The 25,853-nt window shown below is 42.2% G+C and overlaps 1 protein-coding gene across 1 annotated transcript; it reads left to right on the top strand.

Moving 5' to 3' along the window:
* Nucleotides 1–10,823: 10,823 nt before the first annotated feature.
* Nucleotides 10,824–24,815, top strand: LOC124596592 (proline-rich protein 4-like). The gene is made up of 3 exons (XM_047135787.1): nucleotides 10,824–10,859; nucleotides 18,880–19,119; nucleotides 24,564–24,815. The coding sequence occupies exons 1-3, from the start codon at nucleotides 10,848–10,850 to the stop codon at nucleotides 24,792–24,794; spliced, it is 483 nt and encodes a 160-aa protein (XP_046991743.1). The 5' UTR covers nucleotides 10,824–10,847; the 3' UTR covers nucleotides 24,795–24,815.
* Nucleotides 24,816–25,853: the final 1,038 nt, after the last annotated feature.

The following is a 25,853-nucleotide window of genomic DNA, read 5'->3' as shown; positions in this document are numbered from 1 at the left end:
GACATGAAAATTATTGAGCATATCTGGGATGTCTTGCAACGTGCGGTTCAGAAGAGATCTCCACCCGCTCGTACTCTTACGGATTTATGGACAGCCCCACAGAATTCATGGTGTCAATTCCCTCCAGCACTATTTCAGACATAGTCGAGTCAATGTCACATTGTGTTGCGGCACTTCTGCATGCTCGCGGGAGCCCTACACGATATTAGGCAGAAGTTCCAGTTTCTTCCTCTCTTCAGTGTATATACATACGTATTAAATTTTAAGAGTCACAGGTTTTGGGAAATTAGCTCATTGTCTAGCACAACTGATAAAGATACTGTGCATAGTGGCTGAGGATATTGTACCTAGGAAGATATGATGTTTCTCGGCCAGTGTTTGAAGCCATTTCTCGATTTTAGAATCCCATGCTGGAATGTGCGTAGTTTACGGCATTTCCTACGGTTTTTGTTGTGAGACATGAGTATGCCTTTTCTGTAGCATTTGTAAATATTTGTAGTTCTACACGTTTAAGTGCTGTGTAGTTTATTAATACGTTTTGCAATTTATCGTTGTTCTTCAGTTACAGAATTTTATGGTGAGTACAACTAGTTATAAAACATCTAGACAATTAAGACATACTTGGTCGCTCGCTCACCATCTTGTATCTTGAAACGGAAGAATGTCTTCAGTCATGGACCATGTGGTATTTTCAAATGACCTGAGCGCTATTAGTATACAATGAAGTAGTAATTTAACAGACTACTAACTTGCGCCATTGATAAGATTTTCAGTATTGCAACATCTTTCCTGGGACATGATCATGTGATACCTTATAACATTTTCTCACTTTTGCAGAAAACTTTCTTTTTCGCAGTATTTTTGTAAGTTCAGAAAAATGGAATGTTATCATTTAAAAACGGATTAAGAGAATATATTAAGCTTCTATTACAGAGCTGGCTAGAAGCGAAAGTTCGAAAAATGTTCCCACTTATAACACTGTTCCCTATAAATATTAACAGTTATTTACGATTATCAGTGTAATTAATTGCTAATATTAAATATACAAAGAATTACATTCACAATCACAGAAAAATGAAATATTTGTAAATAAATAAATGACACATCGATTTGAAGTGGGACGTAATTTAAGAAAATTAGTATCAATGTGATAATAGTTGGCTCTTTCTAGTTACAGCAACAACATAATCGGGCAGGACATGCTATAAGTCTGGGAGCTTTAGAGGTTCATAAATAGCGGAAACAATGAGAGTTACCAAATCGGACAACCTAAATTCATTTGGTGTAGGTTATATGAGGGCTCCAGTCACGGTACAATAAGAGCATTTACTTCATCCAGATCTGTCAAGCGTGCGAGGCATGATGCTGCTCGTAAAATGAATGAGCGGTGACACCAGAGCAATACGACAGTGATTCCGCGTTTGCGAGCGGGAATTACGCAGGGAAACAATATCTCACTGAGAGACTATTGCTGGTTTCCAACTACCGTCCACAATAGGGTGGCCACACATTTCCTGAGAGGCGTGTCGACCGCGGAGAGGCAGAAACCGTTCCGATAACAACCAGCTGCGGCGTGATACACGACGCGCCACGTGCAAAACACGGCAGCTTCTGCAAAGAGGGTAGCCAATTATGGGGCGAATTGGTCGTATAACAGCGTCCGCCGGATAACCTATCCGGCCCAGCCGCTGATGGCCAATTAGATGATTTGTTGATGGGGGAGCGTGGATATTGCCGTCCGCGCTGCGCAAATACACGGTTTCAATTGCTCGCCGCGGCGCGGCGCTGTGTGTTTACAAGAGGCCACCGACAAATGAAGAGCGATGCGTCGCCTCTGGGGAACCGGTGACCCGGAGCTCGGCGCCATTGCACGCGTTCAAGTCGAGCCCCACAGGTATAATCTCTCTCTCTCTCTCTCTCTCTCTCTCTCTCTCGCGATGAACTTTCCGTGTTGTTTATTTACTCCTGCTTTCAGAGGTGTTTTCGACCTGTGCGGAAATCCCAGTAAGAGAGCTACTGGTCTATCGTGCTGGTTTGGAAAGCAATTGCCAATAAGCATCCTTATGTTCTCCTTTAGTCGTGTTACCGTCGAATTAATCCCCAATATATACGAGAGTAGTTCAATAAATAATGTCCTACAATTTGGTTTCCCAGAACACATTTATTCTTAACCTTCCTGTAGGCGCGCCTATTCTTGTCACACGAGCAGGCGCGCGTTGTAAAATTTACATCGACATTTGTCAATAAGAACAACCATGTGCTTAACAAACTATAATATTTGTTGAAGAAAGCAGTGCACGTTCACTATCTTCAACATTTATAACACAAGCCTTTGCTCTTTTAGTTCTTTTAATAACAATTCCGCCAGTTATTCTCACTTGTGTTCGCTTTGATAACACCACTCACAGACAACTTTTTTCCTAGTGTGCTGTTTACAACCAATGCTATTAATCTATAGTATTTAACTGACGTGAATCAACTGTTTTGTCGGCCGGCCGGTGTGGCCGTGCGGTTCTAGGCGCTTCAGTCTGGAACCGCGTGACCGCTACGGTCGCAGGTTCGAATCCTGCCCCGGGCATGGATGTGTGTGATGTCCTTAGGTTGGTTAGGTTTAAGTAGTTCTAAGTTCTAGGGGACTGATGACCACAAATGTTAAGTCCCATAGTGCTCAGAGCCATTTGAACCATTTGAACTGTTATGTCGTCCACAAAAGATACACGTCCCCCTTTGTTTCGCTGGGGATTCAGGGTGCTGATCTTCGGTTGTCGATGTTTCATCGCGATATTGCATAAGAAATACAGTGAGATCGGCTGGCAATGATTTGAGTTCAGCTCTAAATACGAGTTGTTCTTTCATAACACTTTTCGAGATAAATATGACTTCGCGAAGTTATTTCTTGAATTGTGAAGGAAAACAATATTTGTGAAAATATAGACATTATTTCGCGTCTCGATATCAGTTTATCACCTCTGTTGCGCGAGAATTGATGTTTCTCGCTGTCTATTTACAAACGAGTTTGTGTAGTTTACGATTTCATCAATAATGGCATGGTCAGTTATTTTCAGAAAAGTGCGTACTAACTTCATGAGTTATATCCATCACATTTCGCTTTGGATCTGGTAGAATTTGCACGATGTTTTTCTCCTGGTTTTTGACGTTTAGCACACTCGCTTTAACAGCAAAGCCTAGCTTTGTCTTTTCCAATAAAGAACACGCGCACATCTGCTATCTCTTCAGGATCATTACAACCCTCATATTGAAGTTCAGAGTCATAGCCTTAGATCTCGTATTCAGTGTTTTCATCATTCATATTCACTTGCATTCCCTCCAGGTGTTAAAAGGCTGGATAGACTTCAACACATTCTTCAAGTAGATTGCGAATTTTCTCGTCTACTATATCCTTTGAACTGAAATAAAACATCAGAAGAAATGAAATCAATAAATAAATGCAGACGTCAGTATAAACAAATCAACGTTTAATGTGCATGTATACAAAATGAAAAACATCGAAAAGGAACTGAAGACGCTTTGACATTATCGGGAAAACAGCAGCAGTGGAATACATGGAAGCGGTGGAGCAATAGCTCAAGGTTAAGGCATTGATTAGGCATAAAAACTGCTGCAGTTGTACTCTTTACAACTGCGCGCCCGCTCTAGGATTGACAAACCTTGGTGACAATATCGGTCTCAGCATATAGAAAAGCCGAAACAACCGCCATTGACACAGAATGCTAATGTGGTAACATTAAGAGTGCGATGGGAGTTCCACTTTTAAATGCAGAGGAGAGAGCTGATAGGTGGAAAGAGTACGTCGACGACCTCTAGGAAAGAGCTTATCTGATAACGTGATAGACGAAGAACCAGGAATCAATGTAGAAGAGGGAGTGAATCCAGTATTAGAATCGATTTTAAATTAGCTTTGTAAGAATTAAGATCAAATAAGGCAGAATTTCTCAAGCCACTGGGGGAGTGGTAACAAAATGACTTTTCACTTTGGTGTGTGGAATGTATTGACTCTGGCGATATACCATCAGACTTTCGGAAAAATATTCATAGTTCAGATGATTGTAAGAGGCGACAAGTGCCAGAATTATCGCACAATCAGTTTTACAGCTCATGCATCCAACTTGCTGACAAGAATGACGTACAGAAGAATGGAAAAGATAGTCGAGGATGTATTAGATGAAGATCAGTTTGGTTTTAGGAAAAGCAATGTCACCTCAGAGGCAGTTATGACGCTGCGATTGATAATGCGAGCAAGACTAAAGAAAAAGCGAGTCACGTTCACAGAATTTGTCGATCTGGAAAAAGCGTTCGACAGTGTATTATGGTACAAGATGTTCAATATTCTGAGAAAAATATGGGTAAGCTACATGGAAATGCGAGTGATCTAAACCATGTATGAAACGTCCCCTTAGAAAAATTAATAAATTACTGTGCTGATAAACCTCTTACATTATTTGATTTTCAAACAGCTGAGCAGAACTGAACGTACTCAAACGTTTCGCTCTTTACCTATTCTGATCAACACTAAACTGACACACAATATTTTTAGCGCAACGCAATCTGAGTTTCAATAATCCCTACAAAAGAATGGCCCTGACTAACAATAACCTATACCTTTCATGAATCACTTACCTCACAAAAATCTTCGTTACTCAAACTACTGCAATACAGCGTGCGCCAATACTGCCAGCTGAATATAAGATTCTAGCTACTGAAGGTACTAACTACTGATGGACATAATTAGCAAATGAAAGATTTTGGTAGAGAACAAACAATGTATTTACCTTAATAGTGTTCAAAAGTCATATATATATATATATATATATATATATATATATATATATATATATATCAGTTCATGATATGCAGTATTACAAATTTACTCTCTCTGATGGACACACGTCCAGATCATCCGCTCTCAAAACTCCGCCATCTCACTCCCAACATCCACCATTGCTGGCGGCTCACCTCCAACTGCGCAACGTTGCGCGCTGTTCACATCCAACTGCCCAACACTACAATAGCGACTATTCTAACAATGCCAACCAGCCACAGACTTCACACAGCACAGTCAGTGATTTTCATATAGAGCGCTACGTGGCGTTTCCAACATAAAAACCTAAACAGCCTACTTACACATTTATAAGAGCCAAGAGGGAACAATAAGAGTGGAAGACCAAGGACAAAGTACGCGGAATAAAAAGGGTATAAGAGAAGGATGAAGTCTTTCGCCCCTAATGTTAAATCTATGCATCGAACAGCAATAACGTATGCAAAAGAAAGGTTCAAAGTGAAATTATATCAGTTTTAAGATCCGCTGATGACACTGTTATCGTCAGTGACAGCTATGAAGGATTACAAGATCTGCTGAATGAAATGAACAGTCTAATGAATACAGTATATAGACTGAGAATCATAGAAAGACAAAAGTAACGAGAAGTAGCAGTAATGAGAATAGCGTGAAACTTAATATCATAGTTGTTGATCATGGAGTAGATGAAGGAATTCTGAAACCAAGGAAGAAAAGTAAGCTATGACGAACGGGGCAAGGAAGACATAAAAAGCAGAGTAACATTGGCAAAAAGGGCATTTCTGACAAAGAGAAGTCTACTTGTATCAAACATAGGCGTTGATTTATGGAATAAATTTCTGAGAATTTGTGTTTAAAGCACAGCACATTGTACGGTAGCGAAATATTGGCGGTGAGAAAACCGGAAAAGAAGGGACTGGAATTGTTTGATATGTGATAGTACAGAAGAACGCTTAAAACTTGGTGGACTGATAAGGAATGAGGAGGTTCTTTAGAGAATAGGCGAGGAAAGGAATATATGGAAACATGAAGGAATAACTTCCATGGTACTAGAGGGACCCGTAGAGGGTAAAAATTACAGAGGAAGACAGAGGTTGGAATACATCCGGCACATAACTGCAGACGTACGTTGAAAGCGCTACTCTGAGGTGAAGAGGTTGTCACAGGAGAGGAATTCGTAGGGCGCCTCATCAAACCAGTCAGAAGATCGATGACTCAAAAACATCAATCTATATTTCTTTTACCTCTGTTATTTTCTGCATGGTCTCCATCACGTTTTATAGCCATATGCAAGCGTTGTACAAGAGCATGAATTCCCTGTTGCTAGAAGCTCTTGTCCTCTGCTCGCAGCCATGTTTTCATTGAACATATTACTCACTCATCATCTTCAAAGTGCATCTCACTAGGGAATTTTTGAGTGGCCCAACCGGATGGAAGTCCGAGAGGGGCTCTTGGGCTTTAGAGTGAATGAGGAAATGATGTCCAACGCATTTTCGTGATGTGTTTCAGGTTCCTGTGCGTGGAAGTGTATTGTCGTGTTGGAGTAATATTACTGTTGGACTCTTTTCCAAACCGAGCACGTCTTCTCACATGACTCTGAATTAATGGTTGACCGTTTTGACAACACATTCACGAGAAAAACACCACTGTTGTCGCAGAAGACTGTCATCGTGACCCAGCAACGGGAGCTGTGTTGATAATCTTATTTTTTGGTTATTGGTGGCGGCACGCCAGTGACCGCCTCTTCTGCTTCTGTGTCAATGTGATGTACGCAGGTTTCGTCACTCGTAATGATCCGTGACAGAAGGTCTTTCCATCGACGTCTCACTGCTTCACAATCCAGAGGATTTTTTTTTTAAAAGAAAAGAAGAAACAACAAAAACACGGCTTCACATATTCAAGAGTCTGCCTATGCGCACGCTTTTCCAGTGCTCACCAGCCAACTGACGAGAACCCGTTAGCACGAATAATGCATCACGTCATTCACCAGTGGCTGTCACACGACTTCACAAGGTGGTCCACACGGAGCTCAGTTTCTGCCTCTTCTGACGCTTTATCTCTAATTATTCATCACCTAGCAGTGTTACAATCTGCTTCATTACAATACACCGAAGACCCACGTTTATTAGCATTCACGGCGGTTTCTCTATCCATAAGCTGGAATTCAATTTTCTTGTAACGAGAGTTCTGCATAGTCGCCATTTTGGTGCTTCACTATGGAGTTAGATTCAGCTTGGAAACAAAAGGTACGTGCTATGCGTGTATATGAACAGACGTTAAACTGTTAAAATAATCCCGCTACCAACAAGATCCCCAGATATGTCTCCGATAGAACATACGAAGGACCACCTCTAATGTCAACTTCATTCCAGAGCTAATATCCAAGTTCTCAGGGACCAGTTACAATAGTTGTGGGCTTGCTTTTCTTGGCAGAATGCACGTTGAAAATCGCCTAATACACTACAGTTATCTTTTTCATATTTCCAGTGTTTCTCAAATAATTGTCTTAGGGTGAAAATGTGACCTGTTATCTATTTGTTTGCTTGTTCGCTATGTATGATGGTAATTTCCTGAAGATAATGATAGACAATACCTTGTAGGTTTCATTTAGCGACTTGAAGCCCTGTAACGTAGCAAGTTATTACGAAATAACATTCAATGCAGTAAGGCAGCCGAGTACGAGTAGCACGGTGGCTTCAGGATGGCTATGTTTTTTCTTTGCTCTTACTCAAAGCTCAGCTGACTGTTACCAGCCGTGAGAGCGATCTCAAATAACATTCAGTCGGTACGCAAATTCATACCCGCTACGAATGTATGATAATTATCACCACATTATGTTCAAACCTGGTACGCAATCTTTTGTTATTAAGGAAGGGATCTGTCAAAATTTCAGATTTTTACCTATTACAGTTACGGAGATTGAGAAAATTACTGAAATGTCCTAAAACCGACACTTACGTTTCAAAACTCAGTTAGTAACAATAACAAAATGTCTTTTGTTATCATCTGTAGTCATAGCAAAGCTCACAGTATATAAAATCACTTAACAGAAATTTTCTTTTCAAAACTTTAATTACTCTACGTTATGTAGTATAAAAAATCATTCAAAATTATTATTTGCTTATTACTTTTGTGTGAATACATGGAAATGAATGAGAGGGTGTATGCGGGACATACGTTAAAATTTAATGTCATTTTACGTAAAATATTATAAAACTGAACCGTGGGAAAATTGTGTTGCAACCACGATGCTGATGACGTATGTTGATGTGTGCTTGCTTTTGTAAGAAAGCAGCCAGAATAAAAGTCTGAAGCGGAATAAGTTTCTATGTTAATTTAAAGAACTATAATGACCGCGAGAATGATCTGGAAGGATCATTCTGATTGGTCATTCAGATCAACAGCCAATCAGAATTAAGCGGTTCCCGTGTGCAGATAATTAGATAGGCAGAGAGGAGAGGAGGATCGAGAGAGTAGCTCGCTAGCCTGCTTCCGAGTGCTAGATGTCTCCGCGAGAATAGTATGTGAAATGAACAGTTAGTGAGACCATTTCTTATAGAACGTGTCGTGAGTAAAGCGGTTTAAATTACGAACATTTTGAGGAATGTGTGATGTTTTGGAATTAATTAGTTGAAGTTTTATGAGTGTGTGAAATTTTCGGTCATAATAACAATTTCGCGTGGCACATTCCGCGTTCTTGGTGGAATACTTTGGCAAGCGCTTCTAACATAAAAGACCACTGAAATTACCGAATGTTCAACTCGCTAATAGTGGTGGGTCAGTGACTGCTAGAACGAAAATTTAATGGGGTCGGACTTTCAGAAATTCTGGCTGCTTTTACGTCTGAAATATGTTGGATAGACAGTGAACTTGGAATCATAAAGCATTTGCATTATTAAATACGGACTTGATAGCCATTTCATGTGCTTCCTTATGAATAAAATGACGTTACTAGAATTTTAAAATGCTTACTGCAGTTAAACTGCATTCTCCTACCGCCTGAAATGTGTGAAAATGAACTTACAGGAACTGATTTGCAACTTGAGTTACGAGGCCTCGGTGTGGTAGGTATTAGGTGGTGGTTTCATCAACGCTGATTTACACTGCCTAGCGTGTATCTACTGCTGCAGAGTGAAGGGACGTCGGAAGAAATATAGAGGTAGATGAACTGTTCGATGAAAGTGACTGACAGAGAGTAAGGAGACGAAAGAACGTGTTACGCCGGTGCCATTTGTTACGTTATATAACGGGTGATCAAAAAGTCAGCATAAATTTGAAAACTGAATAAATCAAGGAATAATGTAGATAGAGAGGTATAAATTGACACACATGCTTGGAATGACATGAGGTTTTATTAGAAGCAAAAAAATTCAAACGTTCAAAAAATGTCCGACAAATGGCGCTTCATCTGATGAGAATAGCAATAATAAGCATAACAAAGTAAGACAAAGCAAAGATGATGTTCTTTACAGGAAATGCTCAATATGTCCACCATCAATCCTCAACAATAGCTGAGGAATAATGTTGTGAACAGCACTGTAAAACATGTCCATAGTTATGGTGAGGCATTGGGGTCGGATATTGTCTTTCAGCATCCCTAGAGATGCCGGACGATCACGATACACTTGCGACCTCAGGTAACCCCAAAGCCAATAATCGCACGGGCTGAGGTCTGGGGACCTGGAAGGCCAAGCATGACGAAAGTGGCGGCTGAGCACACGATCATCACCAAACGACGCGCGCAAGAGATCTTTCGCGCGTCAAGCAATATGGGGGTGGTGTTTTTTTTTTTGTTTTGTTCTGATAAGACCCCATGTCATTCCAAGCATGTGTGTCAATTTTTACCTCTCTATCTACATTATTCCGTGGTTTATTAAGTTTTAAAATTTATAATGACTTTTTGATCACCCAGTACATTCATAAAAAACGTAAAGTACGGTTTACAACCGATAAAAATGTCAATATTTACGTGACGTACCGTCACAAACGACAGAACGATCCCGCTCCAGTCCGCAGCTCGTGGTCGTGCGGTAGCGTTCTCGCTTCCCGCGCGCGGGTTCCCGGGTTCGATTCCCGGCGGGGTCAGGGATTTTCTCTGCCTCGTGATGACTGGGTGTTGTGTGATGTCCGTAGGTTAGTTAGGTTTAAGTAGTTCTAAGTTCTAGGGGACTGATGACCATAGATGTTAAGTCCCATAGTGCTCAGAGCCATTTGAACGATTTGATCCCGCTCCGCCGCAGCCCCTTTTCCTGTTATTCTGATCACCGTTGGGGCCTTGTTGTTTCTGAGTCGTTTCAGAGCAATCTTCACACCATTTTCAGTCACATTCGGCTGCTTTACTACAGTCGGCCTTACAGTTTGCTTCATCTAATAATACGCTGAAGAGTTCAAGAGCGGAACTGATTCAGCTAGCGAACAAAAAACAAAAAAAAAAAACAAAAAATAGATGGCGCAAAGGCAGAGAGGACAAAACTGCTGATAAGACCTTTTTATCGTAGGATTTTATCCAAGCGACCGCCGAGGAGTGTCTCCCGGACGACCGCGCTTTCCGTTCGCCAGGTCAGACGCTTGTCGGTGCAGCGGACAGCCGGCCGGCGCGACCAATCGACCAGAAGCCCACTCCGGCGCCTTTGTGACGCCGCAGCCTGCAGCCCGCGCCAGCGCGCCGAGGCAAATCGTTTCCGAGTGAGGGGAGCGACTTCCGCGTCCACTCGGCTGCCGCCGGCGCCTCACACACGGTTGGCGCCGCTTGCGTCTGCGAATCTCGGTCGAGGGCTTCTGCCTCCCGGAGGGGGAGGGGAAGGAGCAGTAAGAGGTGGAGAAGAAGGCGCCGGTAATTGTGGTGCGGGCGTCGTCTGGCCAGAGGAGTAGGAAGGGTGGGGAGGGGAGTGGGCGCTGGAGGTGACCGTCGAGAGACGGCGGACGGAGAATGGCCCTCGCGAAGAAAGTGCCCACCAGCCTATAAGAGCCGGCGGCGGACACCGAGGGGCAGTCAGTTGCGGCCCGGACGTCCTTACGGAAAACTGCAGCCATGCAACTAACGGTAAAGCTGCTAGCCGGGGTCTTACCTCTATCTCTCTGTCTTTATGCGGCTCGCAGATCGCTAAGATCGCTCTCTGCCTCCTTTTATCTGTTGTTCTCTTTAGTCCGAAGATTGGTCTGATGCTGCTTTCCATGCTAGTCTTTCGTGTACAAGCCTCTTCATCAGTTCACAGTAATTGGAAGAAAGTCATCGAATGAGATAGAAGTAATAACTGGCGTTCCTCAAGGAAGTGTCGTAGGTCCTCTGGTGTTTTGATCTACATAAACTAGTTAGGAGACAATCTGACCAGCCCACATAGATTGTTTGCAGGAGATGTTGTCATTTACCGTCTTGTAGAGTCATGAGATGATCATAACCATCTGCAAAAAGATGTACACGAGATATCCGTATGCTGCGAAAAATGGCAGTAAACTCTAAATAACAAAAACCATGAATTGATCCACAAAAGTAGTAAAAGGAATCCGCTAAATTTCGGAGAACTTTCTCATGCTGAGAAATGAGAAGGAGCAATCAATCTGTTTTACTTGGTAAAAAACTTTATCTAGCCAAGATCGCATAAATAATTGGAAACTCATGCCAGGTTGTCATATTGGTGGATAAAATGTAGCACATTATGCAAAGGTTTCTCACAAATACAATCAAATAGCACCTTGTGTTCATGGTCATGTCCGTATATGTAAACACATGTAGTAGTTTGCATTTTACCGTATACTGTGTTTCTTAAGTCTCAACAAACATCTATGAACTCATATACGGACATGGCCATCGGCACAAGGTGCTTTTGCATAATTTGCTACATTTTACCCGCTAATATGACAACTTGACATGAGGTTCCAGCTCGCAATGAACACTTTTTGTAACAATAACTTTTGAAGACCAGAAAAAACCGTTTGTGAAAATAAGTATTTATGTAATCTTGGAAATAAAAAAAAATTTTGCGCTAAATTTCGGTAACATGATAAATCACACAAATCTAAAGATTGTGAATTCAGCTACGTACTTAGAGATTAAAATTACGAGAAACTGAAACTAGAAAAATCACATATGATAATCTTGTGGGGAAAGCTAACCGAAGACCGTGGTTTATTGGCAAAACCGAAAATGCGATGCGTCTACTAAAGAGGCTGCTTACACTTCACTTGTACGCCCTCTTCTGGAGTACTGCTGTGTGGTGTTGGATTCGCATCAAAAAATGGTTCAAATGGCTCTGAGCACTATGGGACTTAACTGCTGTGATCATCAGTCCCCTAGAACTTAGAACTACTTAAACCTAACTAACCTAAGGACATCACACACATCCATGCCCGAGGCAGGAATCGAACCTGCTACCGTAGCGGTCACGCGGTTCCAGAATGTAGCGCCTAGAACCACTCGTCCACAACGGCCGGCGGATTCGCATCAATTAGATTTGACGGAGGACATCGAAAACGTCCAGAGAATGGCAGCTCGTTTTGCACTGTGGCGAAATGGAGGAGAGGGTGCTACGGATATGACACGCGAATTGCGATGGCAATAATTAAAGCAACGGTGTTTTTCGTTGCGACAGGAGTTTGTCATGAAATTTCAATCACTATGTTTTTCTGCAGAGTGTGAAATATTCTGCTGGCGGCCACCGACATAAGGAGAACTGATTATCGTAATAAAATAAGAGCTCGCACGAATAGATTTGTTTGTTTTTTCCCGCAAGTTATTCGAGAGTGGGACGCTAGAGAAGTAGCTTGAAGGTTGTTCAATGAACCCTCTGCCAGACACCTAATTGTGAGTTGCAGAGTAATCATTTAGATGTACATACAGATCTTTTCGTAACTACTCCGCCTGCATCCATCCGTTTGAACTTGCTTACAGTAATCATGCCTTGGTGTACGTCTACAATTTCCCCGCTACCCTCCCTGTCTCTCTCTGTCTCTCTCTCTCTCTCTCTCTCTCTCTCTCTCACACACACACACACACACACAGACAGTCAGACACTTCCCTGCATTTGAAAACCGACGAGTCGCTCAGGTTTTATCCCATGAACCGAACCCTCCTTTCAGTCACGCGATGCCACAAATCTCTCTCTTTTTTTCCGCAACTTGATTCAGTACCTCCTCGTTAGTTATTCGTTCTACCCATGTAATATTTAGCGTTCTACTGTGACCAACTGCTTTCTGGGAAGGGCAACTACAGCTCTGAGACAATTGCGATTAACAATAAAAACACTCATCACTCAATAACTACTCAAATTATCGTAATAATTTTAACAACTAAAAAATTCAAGAATGACGATGTGTTTCCAAAAGCTGCAGAGCTGTATGAAGGTGCTTCATTCGCAAGTCGCGGTTTCACGCCAATAGAGACGCATCTTAAGCTGTATAATGGTTACATTTTCATAATGTAGACGGACAGTTACAGACTCAGCATTCGGGAAGTTATCCACGTTAAGAGTCAAATAATATTGATGGCTTGTCATAATAAAACTTAGTACATCCAAAAGATGCTTTGTACATTTGTACATTTTGACAAGGACACTTTGGATGTACTTAATTTTATTATGACATCCGTCCAGTGTAGTTTGACTTTTAACATGGATAATTTTCCACTTGCTGGGACACCGTAATTGTCCATCCATATAATGAAAATACAACTATAATAAGCCTGAAGATGCGTCTATAGTGAGTGAAATCGGTAGTTGCAAATAATACACTTTCAAAAGCTCTGCGGATTTTGGAAGCACCTCATCATTTTTTACTTTTTTAATTTTTATAATTTTTGTTACAGTTTCAATTATTATTAGGTGTTGAGTGTTTTTAAATGTTATTCACAAAGTTCTACAGTAACACTAAATTTCGAAAGCTCCTCTTCTTGTCTCATCTGCTTGCTGTTGACATTTCACTTTAGGCTACATTACGTTCAAATACTTACAGAAAAGCGTTCCTAACATTTAAATTTACGTGAGATGTTAAAAAATTCCACTTCTTCAGGAATACTTTTCTTGCAACTACCAGCCCGCATTTTATGTTTTCTCCCACTTTGACCATCGTCAGTTATTTTGCTGCCCAAAGAGGAAAACTCAGCTACTACTAATATAATTCCCTCATCATCGTCTGATTTAGATCAATTACATTCCATTACCCTCCTTTAATTTTTGTTGACGTTGTTCTTATAATCTCTAATCAGTACAATATCCATGTCCTTCAACTGAAGTTCAAAGTCCTACGCTAAATTGCAATGTATGTGGCAAACATCATAGCTTTCATTTCTTCTCCCTGAACTTCAATTCCCTTCCCAAAATGGCTCCCTGGTTTCGTCACGGTGCAGATACGTTGCAGATACTGCGTTTACGCAAGGAACGCCAATTGTAGTGAAGTACTGGATAATCTTATCCTGCTGAGGACAAGTAGACTGTATTTGCCACGGTGTAGTTTCTTTTTATGCTTGCGTAGATTTTCCGTTAGCCTACTCTGCTTATCTGACCATGATATTTTTGTCGCCGAAATCGGTAACGGGTCCCATAAAAATACTTGGCTAGGGTGAGATAAGTCTTAGCAGTCGTCGACCCTGTACGTAACGGCTGGAATGACAGCACTTACATCAAGATTCTTATTATAAACGGTCGCCAACACTGAGAATTCCAGTAAGACAAGCGATTAGATACATTTAGATTTGTTATATCCACTTAACTGACCACTTTAGGTAGCACTTCTGATGTCAGCTCGTTTAACGCGCTTCTAGGTTTAACACATCACTCATAATAACCCTGGCCAGAAACATCTTGCAATTGTACCAGAAACATGTATCTTAAGCTTTCGGGTGCAAACGAGGTTTAGCACAGCTATTGGTTACCAAGACAACATACTACTGGGCTTTCGTCAGTCCAACAAGCCCATATTACAAATCAGTGTTACACAAAGTCTCCTCTAGCTGAGAAGTTCTCCACGTTTTCCTGGGATAAAATCCTGGACAGATAGCTGGACTTTCTGAGAAATGCCATCAATCACGGGCCGGACATCCCCCCCCCCCCCAAATTCTGTCTGCCTTTGCTCTTACCTTTTACTAAAATCTGGCATTCTAGTCTCAGTCAGATTTTTCTCCTACCTTACATTTCTCTCTTCTAAACATTACTCTTAATTACCAGTGTATTACTTCAGTTATCTCTGTTCTGTGATTTGCTGACACGGTGTTTGGCGCACGGAAATTATTAGGTACGAGTGGGAGGAAAGCTACGTGTCCAGACTACTCCTAGAATTCCATCCGAACCAATGTTCTGGTCTTCTGGGAGGCCATTTCGGAGAATTTGCCGGCCGGGGTGGCCGAGCGGTTCTAGGCGCTACAGTCTGGAACCGCGCGACCGCTACGGTCGCAGGTTCGAATCCTCCCTCGGGCATGGATGTGTGTGATGTCCTTAGCTTAGTTAGGTTTAAGTAGTTCTAAGTTCCAGGGGACTGATGACCTCAGCAGTTAAGTCCCATAGTGCTCAGAGCCATTTTCGGAGAATAAGCGACATATCTGATCTCTATCCTCTCGCATCATTCGCACTGCCCGACGTAGAAAATCCATCGCACAAAGTCTAATTGTCCAGCGTCTATAAAATGTTTAATAGCTGCACGGCAGGACTATATCGCTGCCTACCATCTTCAGTCCTGCGTCAGATATGGAAAAATAAGAAGTTCATGAAAAAAGGTCGGCTTTTATGGATTATGCTGAAAAACGTTTCAGACCTCACCCAATAACGAACATTTGATTTTCAAAGGAACAATCAGCGATCTATAATTCGATTTCTATCGAGTGAGACCGACTCAAAAAGAAAACGTATTATTATCCTGCAGCAGACGAAAATTACAAATTTTTCAACTGATATTGAAAAACTGCACTAATTTAAAAATTTACAATGTTATGTAATGATATATCATAGAATGACAGGTCAGTAGTTGATTATACCTCTTTTATGCTGGTATTATTAATTCTGTTGCTCCCTTCAATGAGGCAATCGAAATTGTTGTTGTTATGAAAAAGCTGCCAGTGAACAAACAGGGCGAAGTACCCTGAGGTGATAAGAGTAATGGGATACCTCCTCATGTCGTGTCGGACCTCCTTTTTCCCGGCGCAGAGCTGCAGCTCAACATGGCAGGCACTCAACAAGTCGTTGGCAGGGACTCAACAAGTCGTTGAAAGTCTCCTGCAGAACTACTGAGCCACGCTGCACCTATAGCCGTCTGTAATTTCAAAAGTGTTGACGGTGCAGTGTTTTGATCACGGTCTGACCTCTCAATTATGTTCCCAAACTGTTCCATGGGATTCATGTCGGGATATCTTGCTGGCTAAATCATTCGCTCGATATATCCAGAATGATCTTCAAACCATTCGCGAACAACTGTGGCCTGTGATATGGCACATTGTCATCCATAAAAAAATCCACCGTTGTTTGGGAACATGAGGTCTGAGAATCGCTGCAAATGGTCTCCCAGTAACCATTTCTAGTCGATGATCGGTTCAGTCGGACAAGAGGACCCACTTCATTCCATGTAAACACAGTCCACATCATTATGGAGCCACCACCATCTTCCACAGTGTCTTGTTGACAGCTTGTGTCCATTGCTTCGTGGCGTCTGCGCCACACTCGAATACCACCATTAGCTCATACGATCTTAAATCGGGACTAATCCGACCAGGCCACGGTTTTCCATTCATCTATGGTCCAGCCGATATGGTTACGAACCCAGCAGCGGCGCTGGAGGCAATGTCGTCCTGTTAGCAAAGGCACCCGCATTAGTCGTCTGCTGCCATAGCCCATTAACACCAGATTTAAAAAATGGCTCAAATGGCTCTAAGCACTAAGGGACATAACATCTGAGGTCATCAGTCCCCTAGACTTTACAGAACTATTTCAACCTAACTAAGCTAAGGACATCACACACATCCATACCTGAGGCAGGATTCGAACCTGCGACTGTAACAGCCGCGTGGTTCCAGACTTAAGCGCCTAGAACCGCTCGGCCACGCCAAATTTCGCCACGATGTTGTAGCGGATACACTCGTAGTATCCCAAGTTGATTTCTGTGGTTATTTCACGCAGTGTTGCTTGTCTTGACAACTCTACGCAAACGCCGCTGCTCTCGGTAGTTACGTGAAGGCCGTGGACCACTCTGTTGTCCGTTTTCAGAGGCAATGCCTGAAATTTGGTATTCTCGACGCACTCTTGACACTGTGGATGTCGTAACAATGAATTCCCTAACGACTTCCGAAATGGAATGTTCCATGCGTGTAGCTCCAACTATCACTCCGCATTCAAAGTCTGTTAATTCGCGTCGTGTGGCCACAATCAAGTCGGAAAACATTTACATGAATCGCCTGCGTACGAAAGACAACTTTTCAGGTGAAGCTCATTTTTTCAGTGTTGAAGAGGGTAATAAATGAGAGTAAGGTTTCCTGGCTTGGAAGCAGACGTTAGGAGAAGGCGACCCCAAAGGATAGGAGAAACACTGAATGCGGTTTAGCCAGTGCAAGTCTTAGAGCTGACAGCGTATTTGTTCTTGAAGTAGAAGAGTCTTCATAAAGTTCATTATCTTATTATTCGTATTTCTCTTAGTGAAGCATCAAACGTGAGATTATGTAGGGGACGTTGGCGAGTAAGCTGGAAATATAACCCAGCAACGTCTCTTATTGGCCACAACTACAGTACTGGTCATTAAAATTGCTACACCACGAATATGACGTGCTACAGACGCGAAATTTAACCGACAGGAAGAAGATGCTGTGATATGCAAATGACTAGCTTTTCAGAGCATTCACACAATTTTGGCGCCGGTGGCGACACCTACAACGTGCTCACATGAGGAAAGTTTCCAACCGATTTCTCGTACACAAACAGCAATTGACCGACGTTGCCTGGTGAAAGGTTGTTGTGATGACTCGTGTAAGGAGGAGAAATGAGTACCATCACGTTTCCGACTTTGATAAAGGTCGTATTGTAGCCTATCGCGATTGCGGTTTATCGTATCGCGACATAGCTGCTCGCGTTGGTCGAGATGCAGTTGCTGTTAGCAGAATATGGAATAGGTGGGTTCAAGAGGGAAATACGGAACGTCGTGCTGGATCCCAACGGCCTCGTATCACTAGCAGTCGAGATGACAGGCATCTTATCCGAATGACTGTAACGGATCGTGCAGCCACGTCTCGCTCTCTGAGTCAACAGATAGGGAAGTTTGCAAGACAACAATCACCTGCACGAACAGTTCGACGACGTTTGCATCAGCCTGGACTATCAGCTCGGAGACCATGGCTGCGGTTACCCTTGACGCTGCATCACAGACAGGAGCGCCTGCGATGGTGTACTCAATGACGAACCTGGGTGCATCGCGGTGAACGCACATTGGAAGCGTGTATTCGTCATCGACATACTGGCGTATCACCCGGCTTGATGGTATGGGGTGCCACTGGTTACACGTCTCGGTTACCTCTTATTCGCACTGACGGCGCTTTAATAGTGGACGTTACATTTTAGCTGTGTTACGACCCGTGGCTCTACCCTTCATTCTATCCCTGCGAAACCCCTCATTTCAGCAGGATAATGCACGACCGCATGTTGCAGGCCCTGTACGGGCCTTTTTGGATACAGAAAATGTTCGACCGCTGCCCTGGCCAGCACATTCTCCAGATCTCTCACCAACTGAAAACGTCTGGTCAATGGTGGCCGAACAACTGGCTCGTCACAATACTCCAGTCACTACTCTTGATGAACTGTGGTATCGTGTTGAAGCTGCATGGGCAGCTGTACCTATACACGCCATCCAAGCTCTGTTTGACTCAATGCCCACGCGTGTCAAGGCCGTTATTACGGCCAGACGTGGTTGTTCTGGGTACTGATTTCTCAGGATCTATGCACCCACATTGCTTGAAAATGTAATCACATGTCAGTTCTAGTATAATATATTTGTCCAATGAATACCCGTTTATCATCTGCATTTCTTCTTGGTGTAGCAATTTTACTGGCCGGTAGTGTATGTTATCACAGAATACAAATGGTGTATTTTTGTGCCGATAGGTGTCTCTACTGACGGTGGCGCTGGCGGCGTGCCGAGTGGCCGCGATTCCCGGAGTTCATGTGGAGGAGATCAACGGCTACGAAGACGAGGGATACGACGGCGGCTACGGCGGCGGCTATGGCGACGACCACGGAGGCCACGTCAAAATCGTCAAGATCCCGGTCCCACATCCGGTTCCGGTGGCCGTGCCGCACCCCGTGCCCGTGGCCGTGCCGCAGCCCGTCCCAATCCACATCAAGGTGAGGTCTAGACGGCTGCTACACGACATGCTAAGGAAGGTTCCAACCCTGTGACAGTCTCGACGATTTCGTAGCATCTCTTGGATGCTCTTGCTACCAATACAGCGGAATATTTACCAACATGCAAATTGAAATTATAGCACCCCACGGGTATGCGAATTTGGAGCAATCAGATCTATCTTTTAATTTTGTCGTCTTGGGAAGCCAACTTTATTCCAGAATAGTTTAGAAAATATTCCCGGAACTGGTCGGCGCTCCCTACCAACGATCGTTAATCAAAAATGTTCAAATGGGCGTGGAATCTTATTCGACTTAACTGCTAAAGTCATCAGTCGCTAATCTTACACACTACTTAACTAAATTATCCTAAGGACAAACACACACCTCCATGCCCGTGGGAGGACTCGAACCTCCGGCGGGACCAGCCGCGCAGTCATGAATGCAACGCCTCAGACCACTCGGCTACTCCCCCGCGGCGATCGTTAATCCTGCTGTTTCGTTCGAATTGGTCATCAGATACATCCCATATCCAGATGGCAGCGTTTCACGCTTGAAGCTACATATGCATATTCGCCAATATGTGTTTTTTCTTTATCATGAATCATATCCTCAATACTTTGTGTCACGTATTCGAACACTTGTGGCGTCCTATACAATTTTTCCGGTTGATACTCTAATGGAAGGATTAATTAGTAGAGTAAGTATCTGTGCATGTCTTATCATTAAGTCTCACATGAAGAGACCTACTGATAGCTCACGCTTATAAGAGTGTTTCTCAAATATCTTTCTTAGTCAGTTCTGATGACTACCGTGTCATTCGTTATCCTTTGCTTCCAATTAGCTATTAAGGTTTCATTCTTATATGACATTTATGGCCTATTTCTATCTTCAGATCGCTTGCCTTTGTTCAAATTTGTATTTACTTGAACCTTCTACTGAAGGAACATTAGATTTGTGATAAGCCTTTCATAGCCTCCTCGTGTCAATTCTCTTGTGTACCTATTCTTTCTCTCTGCCTCGCGATGACTGGGTGTCGTGTGATGTCCTTAGGTTATTTAGGTTTAAGTAGTTATAAACTCTAAGGGACTGATGTCCATACCTGTTAAGTCCCATAGTGCTCAGAGCCATTTGAACCAACCTATTCTATCTAGACCGGTGTACCTCTGTGGTACCTTTACATTTTATGTTATTAGATGGTTTCTTTCCCTTGACTCCTCATAAGTATCTTCAACATAAATTTCGATTTAAGTACGTCGTGCACTTTATTTAGTGGCAGTTGTATAGTTAATTTCTGTCATGCAGGATAGCTGCAGTGATATGTATTCGTCCACACATTTTATCCTGCTCTAACATTTTCTTGGTATAGTCTACTGATTTGCTAACATGCGTATTAGACAGCAGGCCCGATTAACGTCACACCTGTCAGACATTATGTTAAACTCCAACTTACCTTTCATTTTCTTTATCACAAACATTTGATTCTTGTAGACATTGAAGTCATTTTTAAGCTTTCCTGCTTCATTATTCACACAGTTCCAAACACCGAAGCACCTTCAGTGCTTCGCCTCAATCTATAATTTCCTTGAATTTCAGAACAGTAACTGAAAATGTATCTTTCAATGATTAATTTCTTATATAGAAACACGTATAAATATACGAATTATTATACGAAATCTCTTATCATTTTATCGCCTTCAAGTCAGATACATGATCTTCTTTCCGTTATTCTTGTTTTAAAATTTATTCCTTGAATCATATGTGAATATCTCCAATTAGTTATCAGATTCCACATTCCACAGGAATGTGTGCTGGTTTCCACACCAACGATGAATTAGCATACCTTTGGACTCATCTAACAGTACGCGTAGGAGATCTGTATATGTGAGAAACCGTAGCTTGTGAAGTTGGCCAAGGGATTTTTATACCAGGAAGCTATTTTCCACATCTCATACTGCAAGAGTGTTGAGCAATTGTTCACAATTTTGCCGAAGATTATTAGTTTTCTGTTTCAGAATACATAAAGTCCTTTAGTTCCAGGTCGTTGTTGCTTCACCTTCTGTGAAGGTATTAGCACACAGACATCAGTACCAAAATCAGGCACTGTGCATGATTAAAGGAAATCAGAGCGCAAACGAGTGGTCTAATTAGGAAGCATGAGCAGCATAATCGGTCATTCTAACTTCCGTTCTCGGTATGGCTTGGGAAAGGTGAAAGGCGTCAGAGCCGCAATGAAAGACGCTAATAGGTGCTGCCGAGTGAAGGTATGTAGAGCAGCTGCTGCAACTACGCCACCACACCCTTCACTCCGCATTTCTCTCAGCTGCCTTCGTCGTGTACCGAAAAATGTGACAAAGAACAGGAGCATGCCAAATGATGGTACATTTCCTCCGCGTGCCCGTAAAATTGCACTCATCTATTTCTTTACATAACTCTATATACACGCTTAGATTGTTCCTTTGCGAAGGACGCTGGTACGAGGTGGTTTTCATATCATTTTATACATACAGTCCATTGTGTATTTTATACCCTCATAAAATATAAATTGCATTTCATAAGTAAGAAAAATTAGTTAATCTAGTAAATTCTGCTCTTTTGAAACCAAAGCAATTACTTTTGATGCAAACATGATATACAGACACAAATATAAAACAATCCGTAAAATTATTCTTGTTATTTCGTCCTGAATGGAATGTTCTTAATAGTAATCAAAGGCAAGAGTTTCCTGTTATTACTGACAAGTTCGAAATTTCTTTATAAATAACAGAAACATGTTGTACATAAGCTCGACGAGGTGTTGAAGCGATGTTTGACGGTTTTTCTTTTTTTTTTTTTTTAGTCAGGAAACTGCGATTTCTTACGTTATATGATAAATCGGTATTTATTTTTCAATTTTGTTATAAATAGTTTATTTTTAAGTAACAGATAAGACGATAACTATGTAGAGAATAAATGTTCCCTAGGATACGTGGCCCTTTAATATACCATAACTCAGTCTCTAGAAGTTTCACAACTTCCGGTTTCTAGGAGAATCTGTTAGGACACTGATCAACTACGAAAACAGAACGATCGAAATGAGGTGACGCCCGATAGGTATGCAACACACCTAACGTGCATCTAACATGTGTAAGATCTTAACTGACCAAGTCTACTGGAAAACTATCGTAGTCTGCCCTTAGCTATGAAAATCTTACGGTAGCCTAAAGTAGTTTTACAACTCTAGGCAAGACACAAAGGACGCAGTTCATTCTTATAATAGAGATGAGCTGCGCCAATTTCTTCTGGTTCACCTAGCAGCGTTCCACAGTTCTGTGCGCGGTGATTTCATTGTGCATCAGGACTGCAGATATGAACTTGCAAACAAATGAAAAAATTAATTACGCAACTGTATTTTCTCGAGATGATATTCACACTTTACCTCTCATAAATATTCTACTTTATCAATGGTCTCTTCCACTTCGTTGTGTTATGGCTCTTCTGCGCCATGTAGTTCATCTTAAAATTGTGCTAAATCTGAGCACTTGTTACACAGCCGAACCGTTGCACTATAGAGACGACGTTAATTACGTCACTGTTTGTGACACTAACATTACGAAGAAAGAATGAAATCGCAAGTTACTTGCAAGGATTTCAAAGGAAGGTGTAACGCTTAGACGATCAGAATTGTAGAACGATAAACCGAAATTTGATTTGTGAGTTGATGCCTTGTGCTTTACGTACATTCTGTAATTAATGCAGCTGAACAATGCAGTTGAACAGAAGATGTTTTGTACAGCTCAACGTCTCGAGACACAATTTTGAAAGCGTTCTGCATGATTTCCGACTATACATTTGCATGCATCCAAATATTCCCTGTGTGTAACCGTGGCCCCTGCCCGAGATGGCAGATGGTGATGAAAAACAGAGTTTTAAATATGTTTCGAATAGTGGCTCCTTCAACCCGACTAAAGTGATTCACGAAAACAGCACTATCTTACGTCCTCGTACCTGCGGTTCTCCGAACTAATGCCACATCGGCTGCTCCGCATCCACGTCTAATTACTTGGCTCTGAATTCCGTCTTCTCTTGTGAGCCGGTCTGCTGAGTTTCCCAAACTACTGATGATATTCAAGAACTGGTCGCTCTTGAATATTCCACGGAGTCTCCCTTGCAGGCGCTTAAGTGTTTACCACAGATCTCTCGGAAAATCTAACTGTTGATTTCCCACTGCATATAGTTTCACAATAACGCTCCGTGATAACATAGTGAAAGAAGATATCAACAAACCACTAATTCCGCATTTTGAAACCAATTTATTCTCCTGCTAAAGCTCATCAGTCCACATTTTTCCAAATATAAGACTAATTGTCAGTCATTACTTAAGTGGTTCTGATCCCATTATAGTTACTTAACGATAGTACCTTACTGTGTACAGTTGTGCCGTCATGAAGGAATTCGAGTGTACTACACACGCTGTTTCATAGGTAATTTGTACTTATTAAGGACTCGAGTATTTTTGGGGATCTCCAGACGTTAATTAGATTATTAAAATCTGCCTAGAGAAAGGCACCGGTTTCTATCAGCTAAAACTCATCGATTTGCCAGCCTCTTTTGTCCCGAAAAAATGTATTTGCTTCTTCACGCTGAAGTAAAAAGTGCGAGCTATCTTTAATGGCTGTCGGCTTTAAATGTGCTGTTACTGTGTGTGTTTTAAAGCTGTGTAGGACAAGGATTAAGGTAATGAAATCAGCAGTACAAGAATCCAATAGTAATAAACAAATATAATATCAATTATCGTTTGTGTGGCCATATTATCCGTAGCTGCTCTAAAATTCCTGAGGGTATTTTCGGTCTGTCGTTTCAACTACAAGAAAATGCGTGTTTCTTTTCACCAAAGGCGTTTCGCTTTATTGAGGTATAGCATCATCAGTGGTCTGTAGTTAAAGATATGCATAATTTGACTTGTTTTTAAGATCGAAAAACAGTTCGCTAAGTGTTTTTTTTTATCTTAAAAACACAGTTCGTTAACGGTTTTTCGATCTTAAAAAACAAACAAATTATAAATATCTTTAATTACAGACCACTGATGATGCTTTACCTCAAGAAAGCGAAACGCGACTGGTAAAAAAAATGACATTTTCTTGCAGTTGTAACTACAGAACGAAAATACCCTCAGAAATATAATATGTGTGATGATCACATTCAGATGTAGCTAAATTCCAGCAGAATTGCGGCTGAAAAGGCTTAATGAGGCACCAGCCGAATTTGACGGAAAAATAATCTTTTCGAAGGGTATGATGGACTAACAATGTAACAACAATATCCGTAAATTCACATCGCAAGCTCTCCTGACGTTCAGAAACATGTTTTAATGGCAAGTGGAGCAGAAAAATAACAAAAGAGAAGGAATAATATGGACAGCAGTGCTTCGGTGTGTGAGGAGGTGACATCATTGTTTTGGTTGACAGGTGCCTGAGCGTATCGAGGTTCCCGTCGTACGTACGGTGCACATACCGGTCGACAAGCCGGTGCCGGTACGTGTGGAGAAGATCGTCCCCGTGCCTGTGGTGAAGCCGGTGCCTTTCCACGTGGAGAAGCCGGTACCCGTGCCCGTGCACAAGCCCTACCCCGTCAAGGTGCCCGTCGTCAAGACCATACACCACTACATCAAGACGGGAGGCGGCCACAGCAAGTGGTGAAGCCGAGCAGAACTACCCTCTGTTGACATCTTTGTTATTGTTTGTTTTTGTTACTTTTGTAATAAAATTTTGAAATATTTGACTTGTCTTATTTTCTCGAAAATATTCCCCACATATCAATACACGAATTTACATGCCAGCAGGGACAGACTAGATGGAACAAGAAATTGTCTACAGTTTTGTACTCAAACGAGACTGCATTTATAATTGATGGAAGGGCATGAAAGGGAGGCTGTAGTTGACAGAGTAGTGAGACAGGGCTCTAACCTGTAACTGAAGCTACTGAATTTGTGCACTGAGAAGTCTGGAAAGGGAAAAAGGCCCAAGAAATTGAAATAAAAACTCTGAAGGTTATTACAGACAATTGTAATTCTGGCAGATATGGCAAAAGACTTGGCAGATCAGTTGAACAGAATCGACAGTATTTTGAAAAGAGGTTATAAGGTGAATATCAACAACAGTGAAATAAGGATAATGAGATGTAACGGTATTTTAAGGGGCATTCAAAAAGAAACTAGCCGGAGGCATAATTCCAGAAACCAGTACAAGAGGTATTGACCCTGGCTGTTGAGACACTTGTTCCACTGCGACACAAGGCAGTGAATGGCTGTTTCATAAAATTCCCGGGGCTGCGATGTTAACCAGTTCCGCACGTACAGCTGCACTTCGCCCTCCACACGAGTGAAGGAAAGGTTATGCTGACGTTCTTCTTTGACCAAGTTGGCCCCCTTCCGATTCACTTCTTGCAGCACGGAACAACAGTGAATGACCAGCGTTACTCGAAACCTTGACCATCCTTCGCTAACCGATCAAATCAAAACGACCAGGCAATCTCATCCGTGGGGTCATTCTGCTCCACGACAATGCAAAGCTTCATACGGCCGATACAGCGGCAGCACGTCTGCAGAAATTCAAATGGGAGGTTCTCGGCCACCCTCCATGCAGCCCGGACCTCTCTCCCTGTGATTACGCCATTTTTTGTCCCCTTAAAAACGCTCTGAGGGCAAACGACGCACCTCGGACGACGACGTCCAGCTGTACGTGAGGAACTGGTTAACA

This window comes from Schistocerca americana, chromosome 2 (assembly GCF_021461395.2).
Source record: "Schistocerca americana isolate TAMUIC-IGC-003095 chromosome 2, iqSchAmer2.1, whole genome shotgun sequence".
NCBI classification, from domain to species: Eukaryota; Metazoa; Arthropoda; class Insecta; order Orthoptera; family Acrididae; genus Schistocerca; species Schistocerca americana.
Note: the sequence above shows the minus strand (reverse complement) of the source record. Positions and strands in the feature narration are given on the sequence as shown.

Bases quoted from the DNA above. Each gene is read 5' to 3' on its own strand.
- LOC124596592 (XM_047135787.1), top strand. The intron at 19,120-24,563 runs GTGAGGTCTAGA...TTTGGTTGACAG, and splicing joins CCGTCCCAATCCACATCAAG to GTGCCTGAGCGTATCGAGGT.